We start from the raw sequence: 24,215 nt of genomic DNA on the forward strand, positions 1-24,215 counted from the left end.
CATCGTGCATACTTACATAGTTTGAAAGTTACTTCTTAAAATGGTCTCAGTACCTACAGTCACCTGAAATCACTGGGTTGAATATAAAGGATGTTTTCTCAAATGTACGCATAGAATTGCCCCAAAACCAAAACTTTTTTTAATCTACATCACCAACACAAACTGCGTCACTAAACCAAGAAAAAGATTTTTGGTAGGTTCTGTAAAGCTGTCAGACATGACCCTTCCTAGAAAGTAAAATATGTATTCGGACAAAATTATAAAAAGCAGTGACAAGACAGTTTATTGAAGCAATGGTATCTGTTCTTGCTTTGACCAAATACCACCCTGTACAACCTTTACAAAAACCTCAGGGGAACATTTATTTTTTACAAAAAGTATCACTGAAAGATACAAGTTAACCACAATCTAGTTGTGTACATTGCAAGTCACTGTACAAATAGTTTCAAAATGTGAAGCCATATAGCACTGATTAAAGGTTTCTTTTTTGAAAAACAAAAAAGGGAATAATCTCTTAATATTGCTTTTATCACTCAACACTGGAAAATGCATGGCTTGAAAAGTAAAAGGACTATAAAAGGGTACTTGCTACAACACTGGCAGTTAAAGTACAACTGCATACTTTTTAGCAGCAATATCTTCATTTAACCATGTGCAATTACAAATACAGACATGTGGCAAGAGCAGAACCTGCTATTCTTTCTATTCAAGACTGATACAAAACAGGGTAACAGTAGAGGCAATGAACAAGGAGATGTGTCCAGAAGAGAAAAAAATCCCAATTCCATCTCGACTTCAAAATTCCCTCTGCCTTCCCAATAATTAATCCAAAATCTGCATTTGTCTTATTCCAGTTTTGTGATACTACATGCATAAAACACATGGGGCTTTCACAGTTCTTATGAAACATAACATGAAAATTTGTGGAAAAGATTTTTTTATATATATAAAAGGAGCACTTCAAATACAATGAAGCTTTTTTTTAAAAAAAAACACAGCCGATGGCATCATCTTCGGTATCGCCCTCTCTCCTTCTCTCGCTCTCGGTCCCGGATCCTCTCGCGCTCGCGCTCCCGCTCGCGCCCGCGCTCGCGCTCCCTGTCCCGCCGGGCGTCCCGCGGCCGGTCGCGTTCCCGCTGGCGGTCGCGCTCCCGGGGGCGGCTCCTGCGCCCGCTCACCACCGCCTGCGTGCGCCGCAGGAAGTCGTCCACCCTCATGTCGTAGTCATGCTGCCGAGAAAAACCAGCACGGCCTTCATTCCCTCCTTCGGCCCCGCCTGCACCTCAGCCCGCCGGCGTGTTTGTGGGAACCAGTGCGTCTGGGAAGGTCCTGGTTACAGGCGCGACGCCTGGTGGGCTAATAAAGGGTGTACGCACCAAACGTGACCCGTCTAAAATATTAGTCGATTTTGCATGTCTTTAGTCTGTGAAAGTAATATCACGCTTCGTGAGTGAGTCTCAATCTTTTTCCCCTCTTTTTTTTGTTGACATTTTCAGAGTGAAAAAATGTGAATGCCTGACTAGGAAAATTGCTTGTGTTGTATACAGTGTATGAAAAGGTTGCAAAAGCACTCAGGAGAAAAGGGTTCTCTTATGTGGCCACTTTTTAGGTCCAGCGCTACCTGAACCTAGAAAAAAAAGCCACCTTCTTCTTTTCACACTCAAAGCCACCCTGCCAACAACGGTTACATTCGGGACCTGATTCAACTCCCATTGATTACGCTGCAAGGTCACAGACCCCCAGAAACCTTTTACACAGAACCTACACAATCCTAGCAGAGCTAACGAAACGGAGAACTGCAGGCATAGACGGTAAATGGCAGATTAACAGAGATCTGAACCAGTGATTCACAGAACGCAAGGCCCGTTCATGTTGAGGTGTATGACAGCCTGCCTGCACTACGCTATGCCCAGAAAACTTAACATGTAAGCCTGCTTTCAGAATCAATCAAAAGTGACTGCATAAAACTAGCCTGACGGCTATCAATGAATGGAGGTTTTAGTAAATTAATAAATTGGCAAAATTAATTACATTTTACCAAGCTGGTTTTGATAAGAGCATAGAGGTCACAAAGGAGGGGATTCAGCTAATACTCCCCATTTGGCAGAGGGTAGCTCATTGAATATGGATCTCAACCAGCCATTTCCTGAAAGAAGCGATGGCTTCAACAACATAGCTGGGTATCTTTTCATACATCAGCAGACTGAATCTGCATCATTACAATGTTAGAAGTGATGTCACCTAAAAAGATCAAATGTACAATTTCAATGGATACATTGTGTATTTCCAGTCGACTTGAACCTTCACTTTTTTATACCGAAACTGGTCATATTAACCCTATGTAACCTAATGTTCATAGGAATATATTGTAACGCATACGGCCACCATTGCAGGTTGTGCAAGCCGGCTTACCAGCGCGGTGACGTCACCGCCCTTCCCTGTGAATAGCAGGGACCGCAGCTGTCGGGCTGAGGGTAGATGTCCCTTTAGCTCAACTGGCTGGGTCCCTGTTGAGTGATGCCGGAGGCCCGGGTTCGAGTCCCCAGCGGTGGGGGGCTGACCCGAGGCGGCAGCGCTGAGGGCGCATACCCACGTGAACCCGAGAGGTCTACAATATGTTAAAATAAGGATTTTTGATCTTTCAAGCTTTGTCTAGTTCCAAATAAATGAAAATCAGAATGTGCCACACAGTTTTACACTAAAATTGGATTAGTAATTAAAACCTATTACTTATAAGGGCTCAGATAGGCTGAGCACACAAATACTAAACCAGTCATAACCGAATGTGATTCGACAAAATCATGAAAAAGTAGAGAAATGAAGAACTGAGTCTGGTAAAAAAAATTGGTCAATCAAAAGTCAATCAAAAAAAAATGTAGTCACGTTCGAAGATGATTTAACGATTTGGAATGTTACCAGACTCGAAGTAAACGAACGTACAATGCGTTTATCTCTGTATCGGGCATCGTGCGGCACCGGGTGGTGTCCGGAGTAAGGAGGATGAGTCTGAGGAGGAGGGGGGTGATGCTGGTAGTAAGGGTGATGAGGGGGCTGCTCCATTCCAGGATAAGGTGCCTAGCGAAGGAAAAACAGAGATCTAGGTCCTCAGCCAAATGACTGCACACTTTGCCATTTACAAGGTTAAATTTTAGATTCCTGGATACTGTATACCACAATTTCAGTATACATAATGTTTACAAGAATGATTAGATAGAAACAAAGCAGGGGTGTCAACTAAATTCCTGGAGTGCCTATTGGCCTCTGATTTTGGTTCTAACCAAACTCTTCTGAACTGCATAATTGTAATCCTCACCTGGCACCACCAAGGTGTTTCATAGACAACTCATGTAAATGCTTTGAGTAATCAACTGTAAAGACCTTACAGTGTTACTGTTTTGACCACTCAGGTTTGAACAAAACCCAAAATAGGCTAGACCCTCCAGGAAATGTGATAACATAACAAGAGACAAATGTATCCCTGGACACTGTCCAGAGCAACTCTGTGTTTGCATACATACTTAAGGAACTACAAAAACACAGGACATCATGAAAAAAGTTACAAAGTTTATTTTCAATAGGTATGGAAATGACAGAGGTGATAAAATTCACATAAATAATTGTGGGATGCGGCAAATTGAAAAGCTTAAAAATCTATGAATAGATTGTTCATTTTGGGTGACAAGTAAATTATTCTTACCATTCCCTGCCAGGGTGGAGGTGGCCCAATGTTATGGTGAAATTCCCTCATATAATCATTGTAAGACTGTAAAACAAGAAACCTTTTAAGGACCAAATAACTACATCTTTCAGTACCCACACTTAATCCTGGGTCAAGGAGGCAAATTCAAAGACTTCTGGAACTGTGGCTCTACAAAACATATCAGAATGAGAGTTCAATAAAGATCAAAAGGATATAGGTGATCTCGATAACAAAGAGTTAAGACAAATGAGTTTGCCCCTTATTCAGATGCTGGACTTCATTACTTGTGAAAAGCAAAGGCTTGCTCGTTAATGAGGAACTTCAATAGGTGCCACACAGCACTCCAGGCAGTAAATGCATCTGAAAGGTGAAGCCTAAAACTGATCTGATCATAATGTTCCTTCCCCAAGATTATGAGAAGCAGATTAGTAAGATTTCACCGTCTTCCATATGATTTGATTTTAAAAGAACATAAATGTTCGCCCGGGCCTCTCAATGTGGTTCTAACCTCATAGGTGCCCCTACGCTGGGGCTGAACTGCACAATCCTTGGTCTTGTCCCTACATTTTCCCACATGGAACCATACAATTGGCTTTGAGCCATTCAGGGTGGGTGATATGAGCTTGGCTACAGTTCCCTGCAAATGAGCAAGCTCTACTAATGGATGAGTGGTGATTGATGTGGGCTGAACCTCCTCTCTTATCTGCACTGGGCCTCAAGGTTGCCCATTGTTTTCCAGTCTGCAGTCAAGATGGCTTGTAGCTGTGAGCCAAAAGGTGAAAACAACTGGCATGTCCAAATCAGATGGATGTGTGAAAAAAATCTTGCAATTCTAAAACTAAAATAGCCACAATCATCCTTATAGCCTGGACAATTTAGTTTGAATTTGCTAATTACAACTGCTTCTCTTGGGTTCCTTTCCTGTTAAGCAGTTTAAACACTAATCGGCCAACAAACACCAGCACTGTTCTTCAAGCCACTTTCCTTTTAAGGCTTCATAGGTAAAGCAGTAATTAAAATAACATTTTTAAGGCTGAATTAAACATTTCATTATTCAGGATTTCATATTTTTAATCACATTTAATTTACATTCCACCTAAGACTTATTTCACAGTTAAGAAAGATGTTGGTAGTACAAAACTCACCCCATTGAGAAACACATCCCGTCGAACTCCAGAAAACCGTCTGTTAGGAATGAAGTTACTTGTTAAAAGTGGATCTATACATTTGATAAAGGGGAAGAAAAGAAGAAAAAACATTTAAGATACAACTTATCAACAACCTGCCTGTCCAAAGGCTGATTTTGAGGATCTTTCATGAAACCTACTCAAACAACAAATGAATGGGTTATGCCGGAGTTTGAAACCAATAAGAGCAAAAACCCTTATTTCCTGCCACTTTCCTCAAATTGATCCAGTTTTAGGTCAATTTAAATATTCAGGGCTCTGGTTAAACTATTCACATACATGACTCCATCATAATTTCCCATACTAGCATATGTGAGCCAAAAAAACTCCAATTGTAATTATATGATTATGTAAAATTCAAGATAAAATACACCCTACACTACTTGTGAATAGGAAAATAATTTTCTGAGCAGTCACGGTTTTAGTTCCAAGACTGTCTGAGGGAACTAATAGTAATATTATAAAAGTATAATATATTACTTAGTACAACTAAATATGACAACAGTTGCTAGACACTTCTACACAATTTAATGACATAACTATATTTTAAAATAGGTAAAGATCTGTTCTCCAAAAAGGACTGAAAGTGGGAAAAACCAGAAAGTGCATCATTTCCAAATTCTTCAATACTCATTTCAAAGGTTCCTTAACACTGTAAGATTCAACATAGTATTTTCCTTAAGCTGAGAAGAAAAAAAATGAAAATGTATCTAAATGCCCTTATGCCAAAAAGTATTTAAGAGCAGAAAAAATAAGTGTCCTAAAGACCTGAATAAAGACCCAAAGTCTGAATTCCTGTTATGGCCACCGGGGGGGGGGGGGGGGGTCAAATATTACTCAAAAAGTTGGCTAACCACACCTGACACGTGACAGCTGGGTAATCAACTCTTCCCTACAGCTTCTTGACAACTCGGAAGACAAACGGTACTAATCTTCATGGGTTAGCCAAAAATCTACAACTTGTCCGAGCTATTCAGACTTGAAATACAGCAGCTTTAGTGTGAGAAATTCCCATATTTAAAATTCCTCTGAATTAAAATGAATCAAAGGTCTTGCTCACTTTAAAAGACTTTTCAATTGACTGAAAAATGAAATACAGCAATTTATTTATAGACCGGGCAACTCACTCTCTAAACAATATGGCCAGAAGTACACTATATCTCTCAAGCTTGCAAAAATACGTAAGTTTATAGTTGAGAGAAATCAGATTGTGGTGCAGGGTGGCAGGTTTTGAAAATTATACTCAACACCAACAATGTAAGATGAGCAAAGTAAACTCCAAATTGAAAAGAAGAAAACTTTAGCTGTACAGCATTCTTCAGATGTTTCAAGTTGATCATTTTCAAGTTGTTTCGACTGTGGGACCTTCTTCCAGTGTTTCTCGTCTGAAGACAATGATCCTTAAGCTGAAATAGTTCTTAATTTTCAAAGTACTTCTATTTGCTCCTTTGCAGCTTGCATACTAATGCAGTTCTGAACCCAAGAATTTTAGATGGCAACATAAAATATTTTCTGATGACCATACTCACCTCAACTGCTCCTACAATCCATTGCATCACAAAATACACTCTGCAACATCGAGAAATTTCACTGGAACCTTAGGAAATTGTCACAAAGCATTCAAAAATGAAAAAGATTTGAGAGGACCCCTTTTTCAATTAAAAGAGAAAATACCAAATTAAACCGTTCTAAACTGGACTGAAAAGAACCACTGAGTGTCTAAAGACATGTTTTTGGAAATGTCCCCGTTAATTAAGTTTTTTATAATGACCTGGTCTCTGTGGAAATTCTGGTGGATAGTCAATCCTTGGTCTTTTTCTGCTGTGCATGTCATATTCCTCCAGTCGACGCCTACACGAATTAGGTAAATAATTAACAACAACTTGAACAATACACAGACAACTTTACAACATCTGTATAACAGCTATTAATCCTGACAGAGGTTAACTGTATTAAAGAAGGACAATCTGGAAAATCTGAACTGTAATGCCTACTAACCATATGCAGACGAGGCAAATTTAAACATATTAATTAAGGGAGATCAGGCAAAGCAAAATACAAGGTGAAGATACACTGAGATAAGCACTGGGGTGAACCAAACCTAATTAGGTATGCATAAATTCTTGAATCTTAGTATATAATCCATTTAAAAAAAATCAGATGGGATTACTTTTCAAAGTGTACCGAGATGACAAAGTACTGAGCGCTTCCATCTGTTTACCCACGAAAAAAAACAAATTAATCTCTACACTTATGACTTGACATTTTAACTGTCCGTGCTCTGCCTAGTGGCTACATATCATTAATTATTTCTATACAACTATGTATAATATAGGCATTTCCTAAGGAAATATAACTTTTTACAGTTGAAGATTTGTTTTTAGAAAAGGAGAAAAAATGGCTTCTACCAAGCTGGTTGATAAAGAATGATTAATTTCTGCCAATTAATAATAGGCACTTCATATGCACAGTACACTTAAAAAAACAGAAAATGCTCATACATCATATAAGGGGAATGCTATATGACAAGCAAGCAGTGTGATTATGGTTCTTCCATTCTAGTCTTCTTGCCACTGTTTCCGTTAATCCAGCTATTAACATAAAATGTTAATTAACATAAAACCTCTGCAAATTTGCTGCTCCACTATGAATGGCTTAAATGAAAGATGCAGGAAAATAACCTTGACATTCTTAACAGTGTGTTGAACATCAATGGGAGTCTCTGCTTTTGTTTCATTCATCTCCCAAAAAGAGTATGTGTAAATTTGCCTTTGGTCTTAAAACATGAGGACTTTTTTAAATACTAGAAATTCATGTCATATTTTTGTAAACACAGTAATGGTTTCATTGTGCAGCAACAATAGGCAAATTAATGTCAGTGCAATGATTTAAGAATAAAAAAATGTTTACTGATCACATATAATGCATTTCTGCATCCAGGCACAATTTCCCAAGAAATAAAAGGGGGAACCAGGAAAAATGTTTTCCAATCAGGTCTTAAGGCATAAGGCTCTTTTTTAAGGTAATGATCAGGAAACGAACACTGTTTAACTTCCCTTCTGCTGCTGTTTCACATGTGAAACCATTTGCACAAAATTTCTGAAATCTCATTTAGTTTAATGCATGTAATAAATTGCATATTCTAGATCCTGTCAAAAAATAATTCACAATTCTAAATTATTTTTATAATTCAGAATTATAAATTCTGAAAAGAAATTGTGAACCTACTGCAGATGACTTATATAACACAATGAAAAGTCCTCATGAAAGCCTTTTCACAGCAAAATTTATAATATCAAGCTTTTCCTACCAAAATAACCCTGCATTGAATATCTCTAATGATTAATACCCATTTAAAACATCTTTAAAATATAATTAAAACAATAACATTACTAAGTCTCTTTACATTAATCAACATTGAAAACTTACTTGTATATTAAAAATCCTGAGTGCAATTTGCAAATTTTACAGGCAAAATGGTGATATTTTCTTACTACATTACTTACTTTATAATTGAAAGATTTTAAACTAAAAATCTACAGATTGTCCAAAACCCAGAAATAAACAAACTACAGGAAATTGAAAGAAGCTGGTTAAAGTAGTAACATACCGCTTTTCTTGTAGTTTTGTGACTGTTAACGATGGCAATAATTATGATAGTAAAAGTTCATAAAAGCAGTCCAGCTTATCATTTAGGGTCTAAAGCCACAAACATTAAAAGGAGGACCTGGCAAGGCAGAGAAGGGGTGCCATTTGGGTAGCACTGACACTTTGCAGTCCATTGCAATCAAACAAAAATATTAATGGGGTTCCGTCTTTTCTCTTTTTCTACACAGCAATGTGAACCCCCTTGGTGTATAACTTCTCTTGGGTTCTCAGTCCATTTAAGCCTTTTAAGGAAATGGGGGTACTGCCAGATTGCCTCCTACCTTACTTGAGCAAAGTCCTTTTAGGTAAGGAATTGGGGTTACTCCTTGGGGTATTCCTACCTACCACAGGATGCTTTTCCACAGGGGAAAACTTCTATCAAGGGCTTTAGCATCATCACAAAATACACATCCACAGTCCTTTTGAGCAGTGAGCAGTGTAAACCAATACATTTCCTTTCATGCTTGCAAGTGGGGTAAAAAAAAACACTGTAAGGAGCACCGGATATGTCAGTTCATGGGCCATAGATCTCCGTTTCTTGTACTTTACATTTAATTTTTTTTTTTTACAGGTCTGCTTGAGCACGTTAGAACTTTTTTTTCCCCACTCAAGAGAGCGTGGTACACATACACAGTTCAAATAAAGCAGTGCTCTTTTAAGATGATCTCTGAAAACACTTGAGTCCACAGGCACTGCGACAAGTACCAGGAAAGACTGTTTACAGACACAGCAACAGCCCGCCACTGGTTTGTTGCCGGGTCTCCCAAAGGCCAACGACTCCCTTTTCCAAACTGGCCTAGCACTCTCCCGCAGCGTGGCAGAAGGACGCGTGCTCTTTCTGTGGCTACATACACATGTATCTATACTTATTCAACACATTACTGTGCTGTGGAAAGTCCCGCAAAAATGCTCCTCTTGAAAGCATTTTTATCAGCATTTTTTCCCCCCTCAAATCGAGGCGTCATCTTCTGCTTAATAATTATGGCTTCTTTTTAAAAAGTCCCATATCTGATTATGTTTATCCCCAGGGATACACCTGAAAGAAAAGGCTTTGGAAACAAATTTAAAACAGCTGTTCTAGATTTTGGACAAATGATCTTTTGCAAAAATCTACCAAAACAAAAGGCATGCATTTTACTCCCACCTCCTAACCAAAATAAAGAACTGATAAGATTGCACCTAGTTTCATTAGGGTGTCGGGACGTTACGCATGTGAGAAAGGCACTTCCATTCTGCAACTTTTTTCGGCTTAAAAAAAAAACTGGCATGTAATCCTCAATGAAGCCACAAAACGTCCGTGCAGCTTGATTTGAGGATTTCGTTTTCTTTCTCTTCGCAGTGTTGAAAGAACTGGGGCTGGTGAATCTCAAGAACTCCGTCACGTAACTCCAACACAAGCGCTTACTAGCGGGTCCAAAGAACGTTTCTAACCTTCCCAGATCACGGCCTGGCTCTCGACGCGGAGGACGTCCTCTCGAGCGCGGCTGCGAGTGCATCCTCCTCTTGTGACGCATTTTATGAATAACCTGATACAAGTCAATACTTTCATCAGGTGGAAAAAGCAGGCACAGCTGGGTTCCGCATTCCGGCTCGATTTCCTTTCCACGGACGAAGGGGGGGAAAACAAAAACAAATCAATTAAAGGGGACAGAAAAGACAACAGTTCAAACTTAAGACACCGCACCTAATCCGACAGAGTCTGATTGATCAATAGGTAATAGGTAAGGATTACTAACTACTCCATCTCAGAGGAAAAAACTGCAACTTCATGTGCATTACCTTCCTGGCTGCACATCACCCCAGTCAGTTGTAACGAGCTGCTGTCTTACACTGATTTTCACATTCTAACTACTCCAGGGAAAGCGCCTGAGGAGCAGCAAAGCAGCATCTACACATTCAAACTGTTACATGAAGCTCAGTTTACAATATGAATAAACACAGATACTGATCACGTAAATACTTAAACCGCTCATTTGTCTCCCATCCACCAATGTAAGACCTTTAAAAACTTTGTGAGAATCTGCAGGTCACAAATGAGAAGAGGGTATTCAGCCCACCTAACTAAAACAGAAACTAAAAATGAAATTGGTATTAGATTTGTATCTGATCACAGGTAGACAACAATACTTACAGGTGGTTTTGAAAGGTTACTAGACCTTATGAGGTCAGGAAACTAGTGATGTTTTTTTATTGTAAAAAAAAACATTTAGTTGAGCACTTCGTTGGGTGAGAAAGGCTATTCCCAACTCATTAAAACAAGGTAGCAATGGACTGATCAAACTGTACCATACATCAACAGCTTGAGACAGGCACTCAAAGACAGAAGTACAGAAGAACACCAAAGGATAACTTGAATACCTGTGGTGGACTGTTTGTACATTTCCGAGGCTTTGTACATCTAGGGCAAAACTGTGATGTGGACATATGTGTGCAACGCAGTTTTATGGGGGATGGTACAAATGACATATCTACCTAGAGGATGGTAATGTAATCAGGGCATGACAAGCATGACAAACTGAAATTAGTAGCATTTACAACAATAAGAGTTAAAGGTAAGTGAGATAAACACCTTGCAACACTGCACAAACCTGTCAGCTGGACGACCAATTAAGAGGCTTGGGATTAAAAACTCACATTATTCAACCTGCTTAACATGGACATTAAACTTTAGAAGCACTTGCTGTATTTAATTCAATGAGTTTTCTTAGAGCAATCTTTCATTCATTACATTTATGACTGCTTGTGTATTCCTAACTTAAAAGACTACTATGAATCTGTCAGAATATGTTACGTATAACACTGCAAAAGTATTTTAAATTTTATGCTATTCTATATATATACTTTACAATATGTTAAAAACCTATTATCAAAAGCTCAAAAACATTAGTGGACATGACTATCATTTTGGTTATGCATGGACAAAAGTTAAAAGGAAGAAAAGGTAAAAAGCACCTGTCCATCCCGTCCTATCTTCACTGGTTTATGTTCATTCCAGGGATTTGAGAGGTGTGCCGTTTTTGTAAAGGGTAGCTCTCGTCTGTAAGAAAAAAAATTGACAAAAATAAATGCTTTTTCCCCTCCCTCTTACTAAACAATGCGCAAAAGGAAACTTTCATAGGTATAAAACTAAAATCCAGGGCACATTTCAACATGTTACAGACTTTTTTCAAACAGATTTAAAAAAATTGTACATGACATGGAAAAGTTATCAAACTTAGCAAAATACAGAAATTTTTACAGAAATAAGCTCTGCCAAAAAGTTCCTCCCAATTTCTATCCCTCGATTTGCGTTCCTTGATTATTACTGAAGAGTAATGCAGAACCTCGTCGTTTTATTCATGTCATCTTTTGTAATTCCGTCAAACTGAATTAACTGGGGGGCGGGGGTCTGCATTTACACAACAATGTAATGAAAGCTTCTATGATGCATTTTAAATTGTGTATGTTGTATTACCTGCAGATCCAGTCGATTCTGAACACCCCTCCGAGCATTTTAGCATTCATTCCGGCTGGTAAAACCCAGTGTATGGGAGACCCTCCATGGTGAGATTCAGATGACAGCCTGGCAAAACCTACACACACCAGAACAGCAATGAATGCTCATGCATGAATACATGAAACGGACACAAACAAGTAGGTATTTTGACTGAAAGGGCTGAATCTGTTACAGTGCCGTACCTTGAAATTTCCCACTCTCTCTCACTGAGAAGATTAAGATCACACTTCTGGCTGATCTGAATGCAGCATTCAGCTTCTTCTCATTGACTGGAAGTGTGGACCACACACCCTACAGCGACATAACAAAAGGCTGTGAGTGATATAAATTACCGTGCAGAAATGTCCTAACTTGTGCAGCTACAAAGCAAAAATCCTTCCCTGTCGTACAAGTTGAAGGACACAGTTAAAGAATACACAGACATCTGTAGCAAGGGGAAGAAAAGTTCCATCACTGAACAGCAGCACAAATCCCTCCCATTTCTTTCACGGCCATCTGTACCCCCAGGTAAGGAGGATCTAGTTTTATGTACAAGTGCCTGACAACTTAAAAAAACATTTGAAGCAGACTGCCAGAACCACACCATCAGGTACTATATAACTTAAAGCATCAGCTTACTATAATGAAAACTCCAAATGTTCACAGATTTTTTAAGAGTACAATTTACAGAAAAACAAACAGAAAGACACCAATTACACACAAACTAATTTAAAGTCGATTTGAAGTGAAAACTCTGGATATTATAGCAGATTTCACTGCTAGTTTTTATACTCATTTCTTCAATGGAATCCCTATAGGAAAATAAGAAATTGATTTCACAAAGTACAGAACTGTGCAATGTACCTTCTTTGACAATTTCTTCTTCAGAACTGTATCTTGGTAACTGTACCAATGTACCTTCTTTGACAATTTCTTCTTCTAACAAATCATTTCATTATTTGCTAAAAGGTGCTCAGTATAGCACATTTTCAACTAGAACATTTACTGCTGATTAAAATGCCGCCAGTAGGTTCTTGAGAGAAGTGACAAATGTGATAGCTTGACTCATCTCCTGTCTGGAAACAAAGAAGGGAAACTATTTCAAACCACATAAAATACATACCTTCGCTTTGGCTAGTGAAACATTTTCATGGTTGTTGCTTTTAATAAGAAAAAACCTTGCATCCCGCAGGATGTACTTCAATTTACTCGTCTGATCTACAACAAAGAAAAAAGCATTAACATACACTGGAACTCCATTTGTGATAAAACTGCTTTAATAGAAAGCACAAATAAGTCAAGAATAGGGGAGAAGGTATTTTCCTTCTCTGATACATATACGGTTGCCACTAAAGGGCTGGTTTACAGAAAAGGCAATATCTAATTTAATTATGGTATCTTAGTGAACTATTAAATCCATGGGACTCCTTGGAGAAGAAACCACTGAATTCGAACGGTCCAGAAATGAAACTGTCGTGAAAAGGTATAGTTTTATTAGTCATTCGGTAATGTAAATTGTCAATAACATCTTTAGGATAACAAGAAATTAGTAAAATCCACTTTACAAGATTGTCAACAAATTTTTAACGCTGAAAGAACTTTAAACGTCAAGTTAACTTTTTTTGGATTTTTTATTTTATGCAAATGCATTATAAAGAAGTAACATACTTAAAATAAATAATCCTTCTTTATTCTTTGTGGTTATGCAAACCATTCCAGAGCAAGAATTTTTAACACTTTTTAAAATGGTTAAACTACATTTCAAACTCATTCCAACTGCATACAAATCATGAAAGCTTACCTTGAAGTGTTTTGACCTCTGAAAGCCTGTCATACAGTTTCTCTAAAGCTTTTAACTATGAAAAAGTTCCTGTATGAATGATTGCAGCAACTAAAAATGCATCCAAGAGCCCTAACTACAAAAACATTTTGGATGAGAGACCATTGTATTTGAGTCATTCATTCACAAAACTGTTGATTTTAAGAAAGGCCAATAACGTTACCTAAAATATGAAGCAATTCTAAGAAAAGCTGGCTTGAAAAAAAAGTCATTCAAGGCTATATTTTTGTCAATAAGAACAACCTGGTAAGACACTAACTGGATGTAAAACAGTACAGAGATGCGAGAGGCTGTGGGTATAGACAAAATGGCATATGTTTCCAGAACCAAACACCCCTGAATGCAGTGAGTAATTACCTGCCCAAACAGAGTAAGCTCAACCAGGAAGCAGAGACAAGACAGCAGGCTCTCAGTGATGCTCTGCATCCAAGTGAAAAGCAAAGAAGCAACCGACTACCCAGTGGACATTTAGAGATCGAGTTAGATTGATGATGGAAGCAAATTAGTTGCCAGCTATTTATAGAGAGGACCAAATGGAGAGTTAGAGGTCAAGAGGAGTTAGGGTTTTAGATTTTGTATTTGTGTACTTGGAATAAAGAGTTCAATTTTTCACTCAATGCTTGCAAGTCTGCTGCCTGAGACCTGCCTACTAATGAATCCCACTACCGCATCAGAACTCTGCTGGTATCACAAAGTACACGAGTTGCATGCGTTTCAAATACTGACATACTGTGACCACAAACGCATGTTAAGTGAATGAAATGTACAAAAAATCAATAGGTTCTAATTTCATAGAATGTATATAGCTTTTCATGTTTTTTCTAAAAAACATACAATGTCTACATTACACATTACAAATCTAATATATACCATATTTTATCACTGGGTTCTTTCACTATGCATTCTATTTTCAAAAGATGCAGTTGCATCTCCCATTGGTAGCACTGGTAATAAAGCAAAGACTTTCTACAACGTGCACAACCAATTGACCTCCACAACTTAATTTATTTATATACAGGAAAACGCTAAATTAAAAAAGTTATACAATAATTTAGAACTGAGATTATGATATCTGCATACACCAGTCTCTTTAAAGAGACTTAAGATATGAAATTCATACCAATTTCTTCTGAAAGCTTAAAAAAATCCCAGAATGAACAAATGACATGGAAAAAATATCACAAAATCTTTACAATTCTACAATTATAAGGAAGTTGCCAAAAAATGGGGTAAAATCTGGTGACATCTGATAATGTCATGCTCATAAAGCAGGCACTGGATGATCACATGTGCTCTTTGGGGCATTGTCATGTAATGCATGACCCCTCCCAGCAAAAAAATAAATATTGCAACATGCAGTGAAGATGATCACTCTGTTCCTTTAAGTACCTATTAGCACTGACCTAAGGAACAAGTGCATCAAAACTACAGCAGGAAAATGCACCCACAAAACCCTTCCCAGTTTAAACAGTTAAAGGACTCGGGGCTATAGAGTTCTTTAGACTGAAATTTTTGTGGAGAGCATGGATGATTTATCTGACCATGTGGCATTTCTAAGCTGCTCAGTAATGCATTTCCTGTGCTCTTTTAACCACTAAAATTGCAACAGTGTACTGCAACCTGACCATGGTTTCCCATTCTGTGAAGTTCTGACATTAAACCGCTCTGCCCCAGGTGGGAATTGATAGTCAATTGATCTGCAGCTGCTTGCCTGTTTTGCCTTGCCCATTGAAATAATGCATGGGTATCACAACCCCGGAGTTGTACTGATGCGGTCTTTCTGAAACAGTTATCCCTTAGACACTGTTTCTTGTGAAACATCAGCAAGCTGTCTTGGTCACTGAAGTTCCTGTCAAATGAGTCCAAAACGCACCTCTCTTTCAAAGTCATAGCGGTCTCATAGGAAGTCATGTAAGCCATTATTATATGCAACCAGGCCCATCCAGAATGTTCATACATGACCATAATCATGCTGGAATGGTACCCACTTAATTAACAATACACAGATGAAAACCCGTCCATTATATATCCAGTTTCCCTATTTTTGTCCACTATCTGTATGTGCCTAGAATCTGTAAATGAAGTGTTTACCTACTCTGGAAAAACGTAACAGTCAACAACCGGAGCACAGTTACTATGAATTCTACATTACCCACCTTTACGAACAGCTCGAACAGAGGAAGGAAGTTTTTCATGTTTCTTCTCAGACCCTACGTAATGAAAACATTGTATGTGAAACGAGAGCAGAACGCATATTTGAAAGCAGCAGATTTTTTTGCAGGACTACAATGAGAACTAAATAAAACTACTTCACTGAAGCATAAAATGCCTTAGAGTAACTAAAAACACTCTGCTGACAGGACGATGCCGTGAATTTTAAGGAATCTGTGTGGATTTTTTGGTTTAAATAAATACAAAAGATCAACAGGAATGTAAGACAATCACATTACGAGGCAGCCAGTGAAGCTGCCAAACCAGTAGATGGTATGAGCAGACACAAGCATATGCCTATGGTCTACTCTTAATCTCTTCATAATTTCATAATAAATTCATTTTAAACTAACACTTTTCAGTGAATATCACCCTTTACAATATCATATTCAAGAGCTAAGGGAAAATCTACAAGACCAGACATCACTAATGAAACTAAATAGGAAGGTTTTTGCCAGAAACAAAGATGTCACATGCACTTTCTTTTGTATTAGATGTAATCTGACCTGCTTTTCCATTGAAAAAGTGATCTGGTAAAAATAAAGCATTCCACATGTTCTACTTAGTTTCACCTCATTGTCATTTTGAAAACATTACCATATTGGCTTAGCCAGTTCACTAAGATATAAAACCTTAGTAGAAAAACCAATAGAAAATCGATCTTGGTAGAAAAACTTGGTAGAAAATCTATGTAAGATTTACACCTTACACAAACTTGTATCCCACAGGTAAACAGACTAAAAATGATGTGTGAAATGATAATACAATATCAAGTACACAGTACATACTTGGACCAGGAGCAACTGGTCTTCGGAAAACACAAAAGCAGGTTAGTTTACACTCAAAAGCAGTAAATAAACTACAATTGTGATAAAATGATAAATGTGAACCTAAACGTCTCCTTAGAAAATGCAGAAAACTGGTTAAAACTGGTTGGGGATCTTTAATACCTGCATATGATTCTGAAGCTGAGCTTCCACTTCTATCAAAAACGATTGGAGAAATCCTTCTAGCCCGCCTCTTCTCTTTTTTGTCCTTATCTGAACAGTAAATTGGAAAACATGTCTCTTATGTTAGAGTGTCCCTTTACAATGGTAAAGGACTGCTCTAGAGCACTCAAACTTATTGTTTTAAAAGGACTTAACTTTCTTTACTGTATTTGCCTACTTCTTTTTGAAACACCAAAGTAGCAAGTCAGCCCATGATTACAATGAACAGACTGGTCAGTTATGTAATCACGAAAGATTCTCAACATTTACATTGACAGCAGATTACTGTTCAGCATCAGAGCACATGGGAAATGTCTAAAGTCGGGGAGATTGACAGACATTGACCAAAACAATGACCAAAAGGCACTAAGAATTAAAAGACGACTGGTCTTACAGACAGGGTTCAGGCCTATTTAGTATGAATCAGCTGTGTATAAGTCAGTGAACAAATTTAGTTCTTAAAAAAAAAGAAGAGGGGGAGGACAGGATAAGAAATAAAAGCTGCTGAGTTTAAGTTTTACAAAGTACCTATTGCCAATGAAATGAACACTCATTCAAAATGTACAGAGTCTGGCAGATTACTGAGGGAAAAGAATAAGAACATTAACAGAAATATGAGTTACCTGAGGCCTCGGACCCTGAGCCAGAGCGCACGGACTCTGCCTCGGAGAAGGAGACAGACTCAGACTGGGAGTCGCTGGCCTCGCTGCGGGTGTCATAGTCGTTCTGTTCGTTGCCCTCCCGCTGGTCCCCTTCTTCCAGCTCGTATTCCTCCTCCTCCTCCTCCTCCTGCTCCTCGCCTTCTTCCTCATCCTCCTCCTCCTCTTCTTCCTCCTCTTCATCCTCCTCCTCCGCGTCCTTCTCTCCCTCCTCTTCCTCGTCTTCCATGCCCTCCTCCTCCAGCTCCGAGTGGTTCCCCTCAGAGGACGCCCCCGAGCTGCCTGTCTCCTGCTCCGAGCCGTAGTCCTCGGAGTTGCCCTCTTCCTTGGAGGAGCGACTCAACCGGCCCACACTCCCCTCGCTGGTGCGCCTCAACTTCTGCTTTTAAGGAAAAAAATAAGCAATTTTCTCTCTGAAAATAAATGATAAAACTCTCAAAACATGGCAGCGTCTAGATAATGCCTTATTTACACGACGTTTGCTTTATATGCATGAAATACAGCGAACCCAGCTCAACACAATGTACTACTTGCCCTAAATATTCTTCCATATCCGAATAACAGAACTGGAAAGATGTCCAGCCAGTTCCTTAACTTCAGAAAACACAAAAAATGCAATTTTAAAACAGCCAAAATTAAGAACCAGGAGCCAAGATGACTTTTAAAGCCTGATAAATAACAGAACATCTCAATTATGGTTTGCTCACAGGGCAAAAAGTTCTTAGGGGCACATTTTATGTTAACTCCACAAACCCTGAAATTCGGGGTTACAAGATTTAAAACAAGCTAATTCTTTTTTTTATTTTTGCTTTGACAGGGACTTGCGAGAGACTGTGAAATACAATAAAAATCAATAATACATACTATTTATGGTCTGAACCCGGGTGAAAGGATGGGTGAGCCCTAATGAACATAAAAGTAAACTAAAATCTACATATGAAGCAATATCTCAAGAAAAATATCCAAACGGTAAAACATATCCCAGAAGGACCACAAAGATATGAGGTCTATTTGCACTCATGTATGACCGGAAAAGACTTGTGTAACTTTAAGCAAGACTCGCAAGATGTTCAGATATTCAATTCCGCCGTGCAGTTCACGTCTCTCTCCACAGAAAGGCCAGGACTTTACCTCTGACACTTCAGGCATCAGTGGCTTGGGCCGTCTGTCCGACTCCCTCCTCCTGCCCATGGACTTGTCGTGGTGAACTTTATGGATGTCCCTGGAGCTGCTTCCTCTCACCACATGGTTTCTCCTGTCTCCTGAATCCTTGTTCCTGTCATAGTGATACTCCTCAGCCTTGTAGTCTGAGGAGTGGCGCCCCCTGGGGTTCACTGGCTTCTTGCCGCCGGTGACGGTGGCCGTCGAAGACCTCTTGACTGTCTGCCTCGTGGAGTGTCCAGAAGAGCGCAGCCTTTTGCTCTCGCTGTTGTCACCCCGGTCGTTCTTCCGTTTCGATCCTGCAATAAAAACTTAAGTGTGTAAAGGAGACCGGCGTTAACCTCTGTCGGATACCGTGCTTCAAGGTTCTAGACTGACATGAACTGTGCTGTTCTTCCACATCATATAACATAACCACTTTATTAGCCCTATACAATATCTTGCATTAGGAATTCGTCTTTTCGCATACCCCAGCTTGCTCTCCATGAGACACACAGACAGGGAGAGAAGCTGGGGTTCAGAGCGCAGGGTCAGCCATTGTACAGTGCCCCTGGAGCAGTTGGGGTTAAGGGCCTTGCTCAGGGGCCCAACAGAGCAGGATTCCTCTGCCGGCTGCGGGATTTGAACCGGCAACCTTCCAGCCACAGGCACAGATCCTTAGCCACAGAGCCACAGCTCCGCCCTGGAATATAGTCATTCAGTTACATTTGCAAGCATGCAAAGGTTTAAGGAATGGGCACTGTCTCTAGTTCATTAAACTCCATAACCACAGCAAACCTGTCCTAAGATCCCCACCTTTTTTCTCGTTGATGTCATGCTCACTTTCAGGGTTGTACAACTCGTCGTCCTGGTCAGGTGCCTCAGTCAGGATATCGTCCAGGACGTTGAGTTCACCATCTGAAAAGTATCATGTCCCATGAGTTCAGAAAGACATTCCTTCAGATTTAAGGTCCAAAGGACATGAAAAAATACAAATCATATTTATTGCTTCAAAGTTATACCTTTAAAAGGGAACTTCAGTCCCTCAGTTTCTCAGACTAGTTATTAAATCTCGGTAACAACATAAATTAATTGACAGGATCGGAAAATTTCACAAATTCTGAATTAAGCATAAATTGTGAACTTTGTGAAAGTACTATATGGTTGCTATTTGTTGTAAACCGCTGGTCTCTCCACAGATGAGAGCGCAAATTTGAGAGAATTATGATGTGAATCGAACCATCCTGCTCAATAGTCATCGTCATGGCTAATGTTTTGGGATGTCCAAGCGCATAAGTATAGGTTGTGTAGCAGACATTTCACAACAGCAATGTTAACTCTAAATGCACTTTTGAACAAGTAGTATTTGTCTGCAAAGTTCAAAGTATTTCTATTCGATTAAAAGTCACCTGCAGTTTTGGTACCTCATTCTGAATCGCAGACAATGATGGCAATATGGTGATGCACATGCCTGGAAATGTGGTCAATTTCGTGATGTAAATTGGAAGTCGTACGTGTTACCGTGTACATTTTGTTTTCATTATGGCTTGAAGTGCACTCATCAATGCTGATTCTTTCTAGCCCCCAAATTATTAAATAGCGTTGAAGTTCCCTTTTACAGAGGCTTCCACTAAAGTGATGAAAGCTGGTCCTAATTGAAAGGTATAACAGAAACCGTGCTGCTATTGCATAAATGTTGCTTGTTTTTTTAGAAAGGGTAACTATATATACACAGAATCGTAAAACAAAGTCTACATTACCAAAAGTTCGATTTCTTTAAAAAGAAACCACTCCAGGCTTTTAAAGGTTACCCGTTTTATTTGCCAACAAAAAGTACCAAAAATAAACATACAAAATCCGTAAAGGACACCCCAGCTGAAAAATGCTCATGGTAGCGCTGCATTTAAAACATCCATGCGCAGGAACAATATAAAAAACCAGCTAGCTGCACTGTAACTGATGTTCTGGGTGTGACCTTCGAAGCTGCAGACAGTCCGTGATGCACCACCTGCAGGTTAACTTCCACACCATAAGGTTACATACCCCTCTCCTGTAACAGTGTACAATGTTTGATATTTTGCCTATTTACTTCATTACAGATGTGTGTTTCTTTAATCACGAGTGACATGATGTTTAAAGCTTTCAACTTTGTATGAAAACACCGTGTGAGATCAGCACGTCCTCCCTGCTACTGCATGGTTCTCCGAGGGTCCTGGGTGGTCCCCACCTCTCTCCAGGCATGTTGGTTAGGTTAACTGCCTTGATCCTTATACTTCTGAGATATTCTCACGGCTCGATAAGAGTAAAAAGCTTTTTGATTAGGGGCAGATGGTATTACATGCCACGTCTGAGACTTGACTTTCAATACACTAACATCAGTTCAAAGCCTGAAGCTAAAGTTAAATATTTTGCATGGCGAAAGAGTGACAATGCAATTCTGAAGCAGACAAACTTATAATGTCAAATTCAGCTCTACTCTGGGAACACGCCTCATTGACGCAATGTTCTAGGGTGCAGGTGGGAAAAGAAAAGGCAGTATACCACTCCTTAAAGTAATAAAACTGATTTTGAGAATGCAATGCTGCTCAATGGTGGCATTATTATGGGCTGCATACCTGGTGCTGGGACACTGGAGGGTGCAGTCTGTGGCTTGACCCCCCCAGATGTTTATTTGTTCATCATGGCTGCCCCTCTATTTCTTACTCCAACTGACTTGAGGTTTTCCATTTCATTGTGGGAAATACAGTGATGAATTTATGGAACTCTAAAAGTCCATAACCCCACCTTAAATACAGCACCAGCTCTTGCACACAAATAATAGCTCAGATTAATGCTATAGTTAAAGATTATGTTTACAGAACATTGGCTACCTCGATTTACCTCGAGCATGTTACACTTCTGTCCTCCTGTACTTCATAGTTAAAATAAGACCATTACACAATATATCAGTACCAACCAACAGACTACATCTCTGCCAGTTTATCAGCGGGAAGCTCACAGACCGAAGATTAAATTGAACACCGCCCTTCAGATACAAAATGAAAACCATGTCGCTTCAGAACCACTCACTAGCAAGTCCAAAGCATGTGCCCAAAGCGAAACCGAACTGATGGCTGCTCCATCTGAAATTCATCTTGCTTGATCAGCAGCCGTCCTATGCTGACAGGGCACTCAAATTCAGCACCAGAAGCTGTCAGCTCCCGTTATGCATACCCTGTCACGTTTTTAAAGCGCTCACTCCATGCAGTTTCCCAGCGATCGCCCAGTAACGCAGAAACTGGAGGATCTGAACACGGTAGCCCCTGCACTGCGCACCACTAGCAAGAAAAGTCCCAGATCAAAGAAAATTATAAGTACACCTTTTGCCTAGGGGACACCTTTTATCAGGAGGAAATCTGGCACTCGCGATCTCGATCAGGGAGCGGGTCAGAATCCACAAAGATCCAATCTGTAAACAAGGACGGAGAGGTGCCTACACGATAAGCCTTTCGCCTCCATTTTTGCTCAGAGGCTCAGATTTGTACAGGATACCCGGGGTGGGGTAGTCGCATCTCCCAGCCCAGTCTTTCTGCGTTACAATATCGTATTAACTCCACGGAAACAAGAACACCTAAGCTTTACAACAACCATCCGTGCTTCCTTCCAGCATTTGCAGAGAAAGAAAAAACGTCGATGAAGAAAACACGTCCGAAACCACAAACTTCAATTTTGTGGTGCGCATTAAACCGCATATTGGAATGGATAACGTTATTTAGGGGGCCTAAGTGAGTGTATAACCAGGGGCTTGGCTTGAAAATCAAAGCAGATAGCTGACAAACGACACCGATACAGTCGATCGATTAGGAGGATAAAGGCTCCTCTACATACCCCGCCTGTGGCAGGAGGACACATATCACGATAACCACGCGTTTCACAACGTAGGATTTAACATAAATTACAGACGTCGCTGCACCCAAATAAAAAAGAAATGCACTCCACGCCACCAGTCTTTCACTTACCCGTAAACAACCCTTCCCCAAAAATGAAAATATCGCAGTTTACCTTTCTCATCTCGCCTGTCGACCGCCATCCTCCGGCCCTTTCTCTGCCTGGCGTTTATCTGCAGTGGATTCGTCTTGCCTTTTCTTATAACTGCCTCGTTTATAGATCTAAAATATGTTAAAGAAATACAGTTTTACCCTCCCGCATTCCGCAGCCTCTAACCCACCTCTGTCAAAATGGCGCCCAACCTCCCTGCCTCTCTGATACAATGCGATTACCCACAATTCCCTCCGCCAATACGTCACAAAGCTTTTTGCAGGCTTACTCCTCACAAACAGCTTCAGCGTTCCAAAACCCGGAAGTATCATTCGTGGGCTGTGGGGTTCAAAGCCTCATCTTTCAAAAATGGCGAACTGCATCTTGCATGCGCAGATTAGTGCGCAGGTTGTGATCTCTTCTGTTTGCTGTAGAATCTCAGTAATTGTTTGTTGCCGCAGGCATAACAATGAAATGAATATTGTAAAATAATATGATATATTTAGATGTATCTTAAAAGGCTTTACATAGACTTGAAGAAACTTGTCCAACTCAATTCAGGATCAGTTAAACTCGGTTAGGTGTGATGCTGCTTTTTTGGAGACCTAGACCTTGGTCTGATCCACTGTGACTATGAAGGGGGCAAATCTTAAACTAGAAAGAGAAGTGACTTCTGATTTCTTTGCTGTGCTCAAAGTAAAGAGAACTGTACATACTGTAGACAAAATACACCAAAGACAACAAACAAACTCAGACATTTGCCAGCAGGTTTATGGTAAACACCATAGTCCAAAAACAAAGTTAAAATGAAAGGTTACGTACACTAAACACGTTAATAAATAGAAATAGAGTTGATACAACGAGTGAGAGAACACAAAGCTTTACAAACTTGAGAAGTTTCATGCAAAACATTTGCCGCTTACAATGCCAGATAAAATATGTCTGAGGGAAGAAAAGAGAATTACATTTTCATTTTCACAAAGGAAGCAATTCTGAGAAGGAATTTGGCAGGAATTGAGAATGGGTAGGTTCTACCATTTGACTTCAGGGCAGAGCTAATATAATTATCTCAGCAACAGAACTGAGGTCTACTGAGAAACAAACATTCTCAGAATCGAGTGAAACAGTTTTGCAGTATGAAAAATTGAACTGTTACCTCACTTCTCATTCTCCATAAATTTTAAAATTATAATTCGGTACGCATACACCTTGCCCCTATTATATTCAAAATTTAGTCAGATGCAAAATCAGTATGAATGCTCAATGTAATCTCAAGCTTATGCGAAGTGCAAATACTCTGAGTTTTGCTTGCAAGAAAACTCTTCTCAGTCTTTTCACCAGTCTCAGCC

General features: G+C 39.5%; 1 protein-coding gene across 6 annotated transcripts; it reads right to left on the reverse strand.

Annotated features, from left to right (window-relative positions):
• Window positions 1–257: 257 nt before the first annotated feature.
• ythdc1 (YTH N6-methyladenosine RNA binding protein C1) lies at window positions 258–23,091 on the reverse strand. 6 transcript variants are annotated; one of them, XM_015362756.2, is made up of 16 exons: window positions 22,891–23,091; window positions 19,666–19,767; window positions 18,841–19,169; window positions 17,674–18,091; window positions 17,012–17,101; window positions 16,007–16,060; window positions 13,134–13,228; window positions 12,214–12,322; window positions 11,990–12,107; window positions 11,488–11,572; window positions 9,967–10,133; window positions 6,659–6,738; window positions 4,846–4,919; window positions 3,698–3,763; window positions 2,941–3,075; window positions 258–1,229 (listed from the first exon to the last, which is right to left on the reverse strand). In XM_015362756.2, exons 1-16 carry the CDS (start codon window positions 22,916–22,918, stop codon window positions 1,008–1,010), a joined length of 2,172 nt encoding a protein of 723 aa, XP_015218242.1. In that variant the 5' UTR covers window positions 22,919–23,091; the 3' UTR covers window positions 258–1,007. The 6 variants fall into 6 exon arrangements, with proteins under 6 accessions (XP_015218242.1, XP_015218237.1, XP_015218231.1 ...); XM_015362751.2 differs by having other exon boundaries at window positions 17,674–18,088; window positions 18,841–19,181; XM_015362745.2 differs by having other exon boundaries at window positions 18,841–19,181.
• Window positions 23,092–24,215: the final 1,124 nt, after the last annotated feature.

Source organism: Lepisosteus oculatus, chromosome 3 (assembly GCF_040954835.1).
Source record: "Lepisosteus oculatus isolate fLepOcu1 chromosome 3, fLepOcu1.hap2, whole genome shotgun sequence".
Classification (NCBI taxonomy): Eukaryota; Metazoa; Chordata; class Actinopteri; order Semionotiformes; family Lepisosteidae; genus Lepisosteus; species Lepisosteus oculatus.

Excerpts from the sequence above, each read along its gene's own strand:
- ythdc1 (XM_015362745.2), bottom strand. The coding sequence starts at position 22,918 with ATGGCGGTCGACAGGCGAGATGAGAAAG. Across the intron at positions 16,061-17,011 it reads AGCTTCAGAATCATATGCAG|GGTCTGAGAAGAAACATGAA; the intron begins GTATTAAAGATC and ends TTCATTACGTAG. Across the intron at positions 3,076-3,697 it reads CTCCACCCTGGCAGGGAATG|GCACCTTATCCTGGAATGGA; the intron begins GTAAGAATAATT and ends TTCCTTCGCTAG.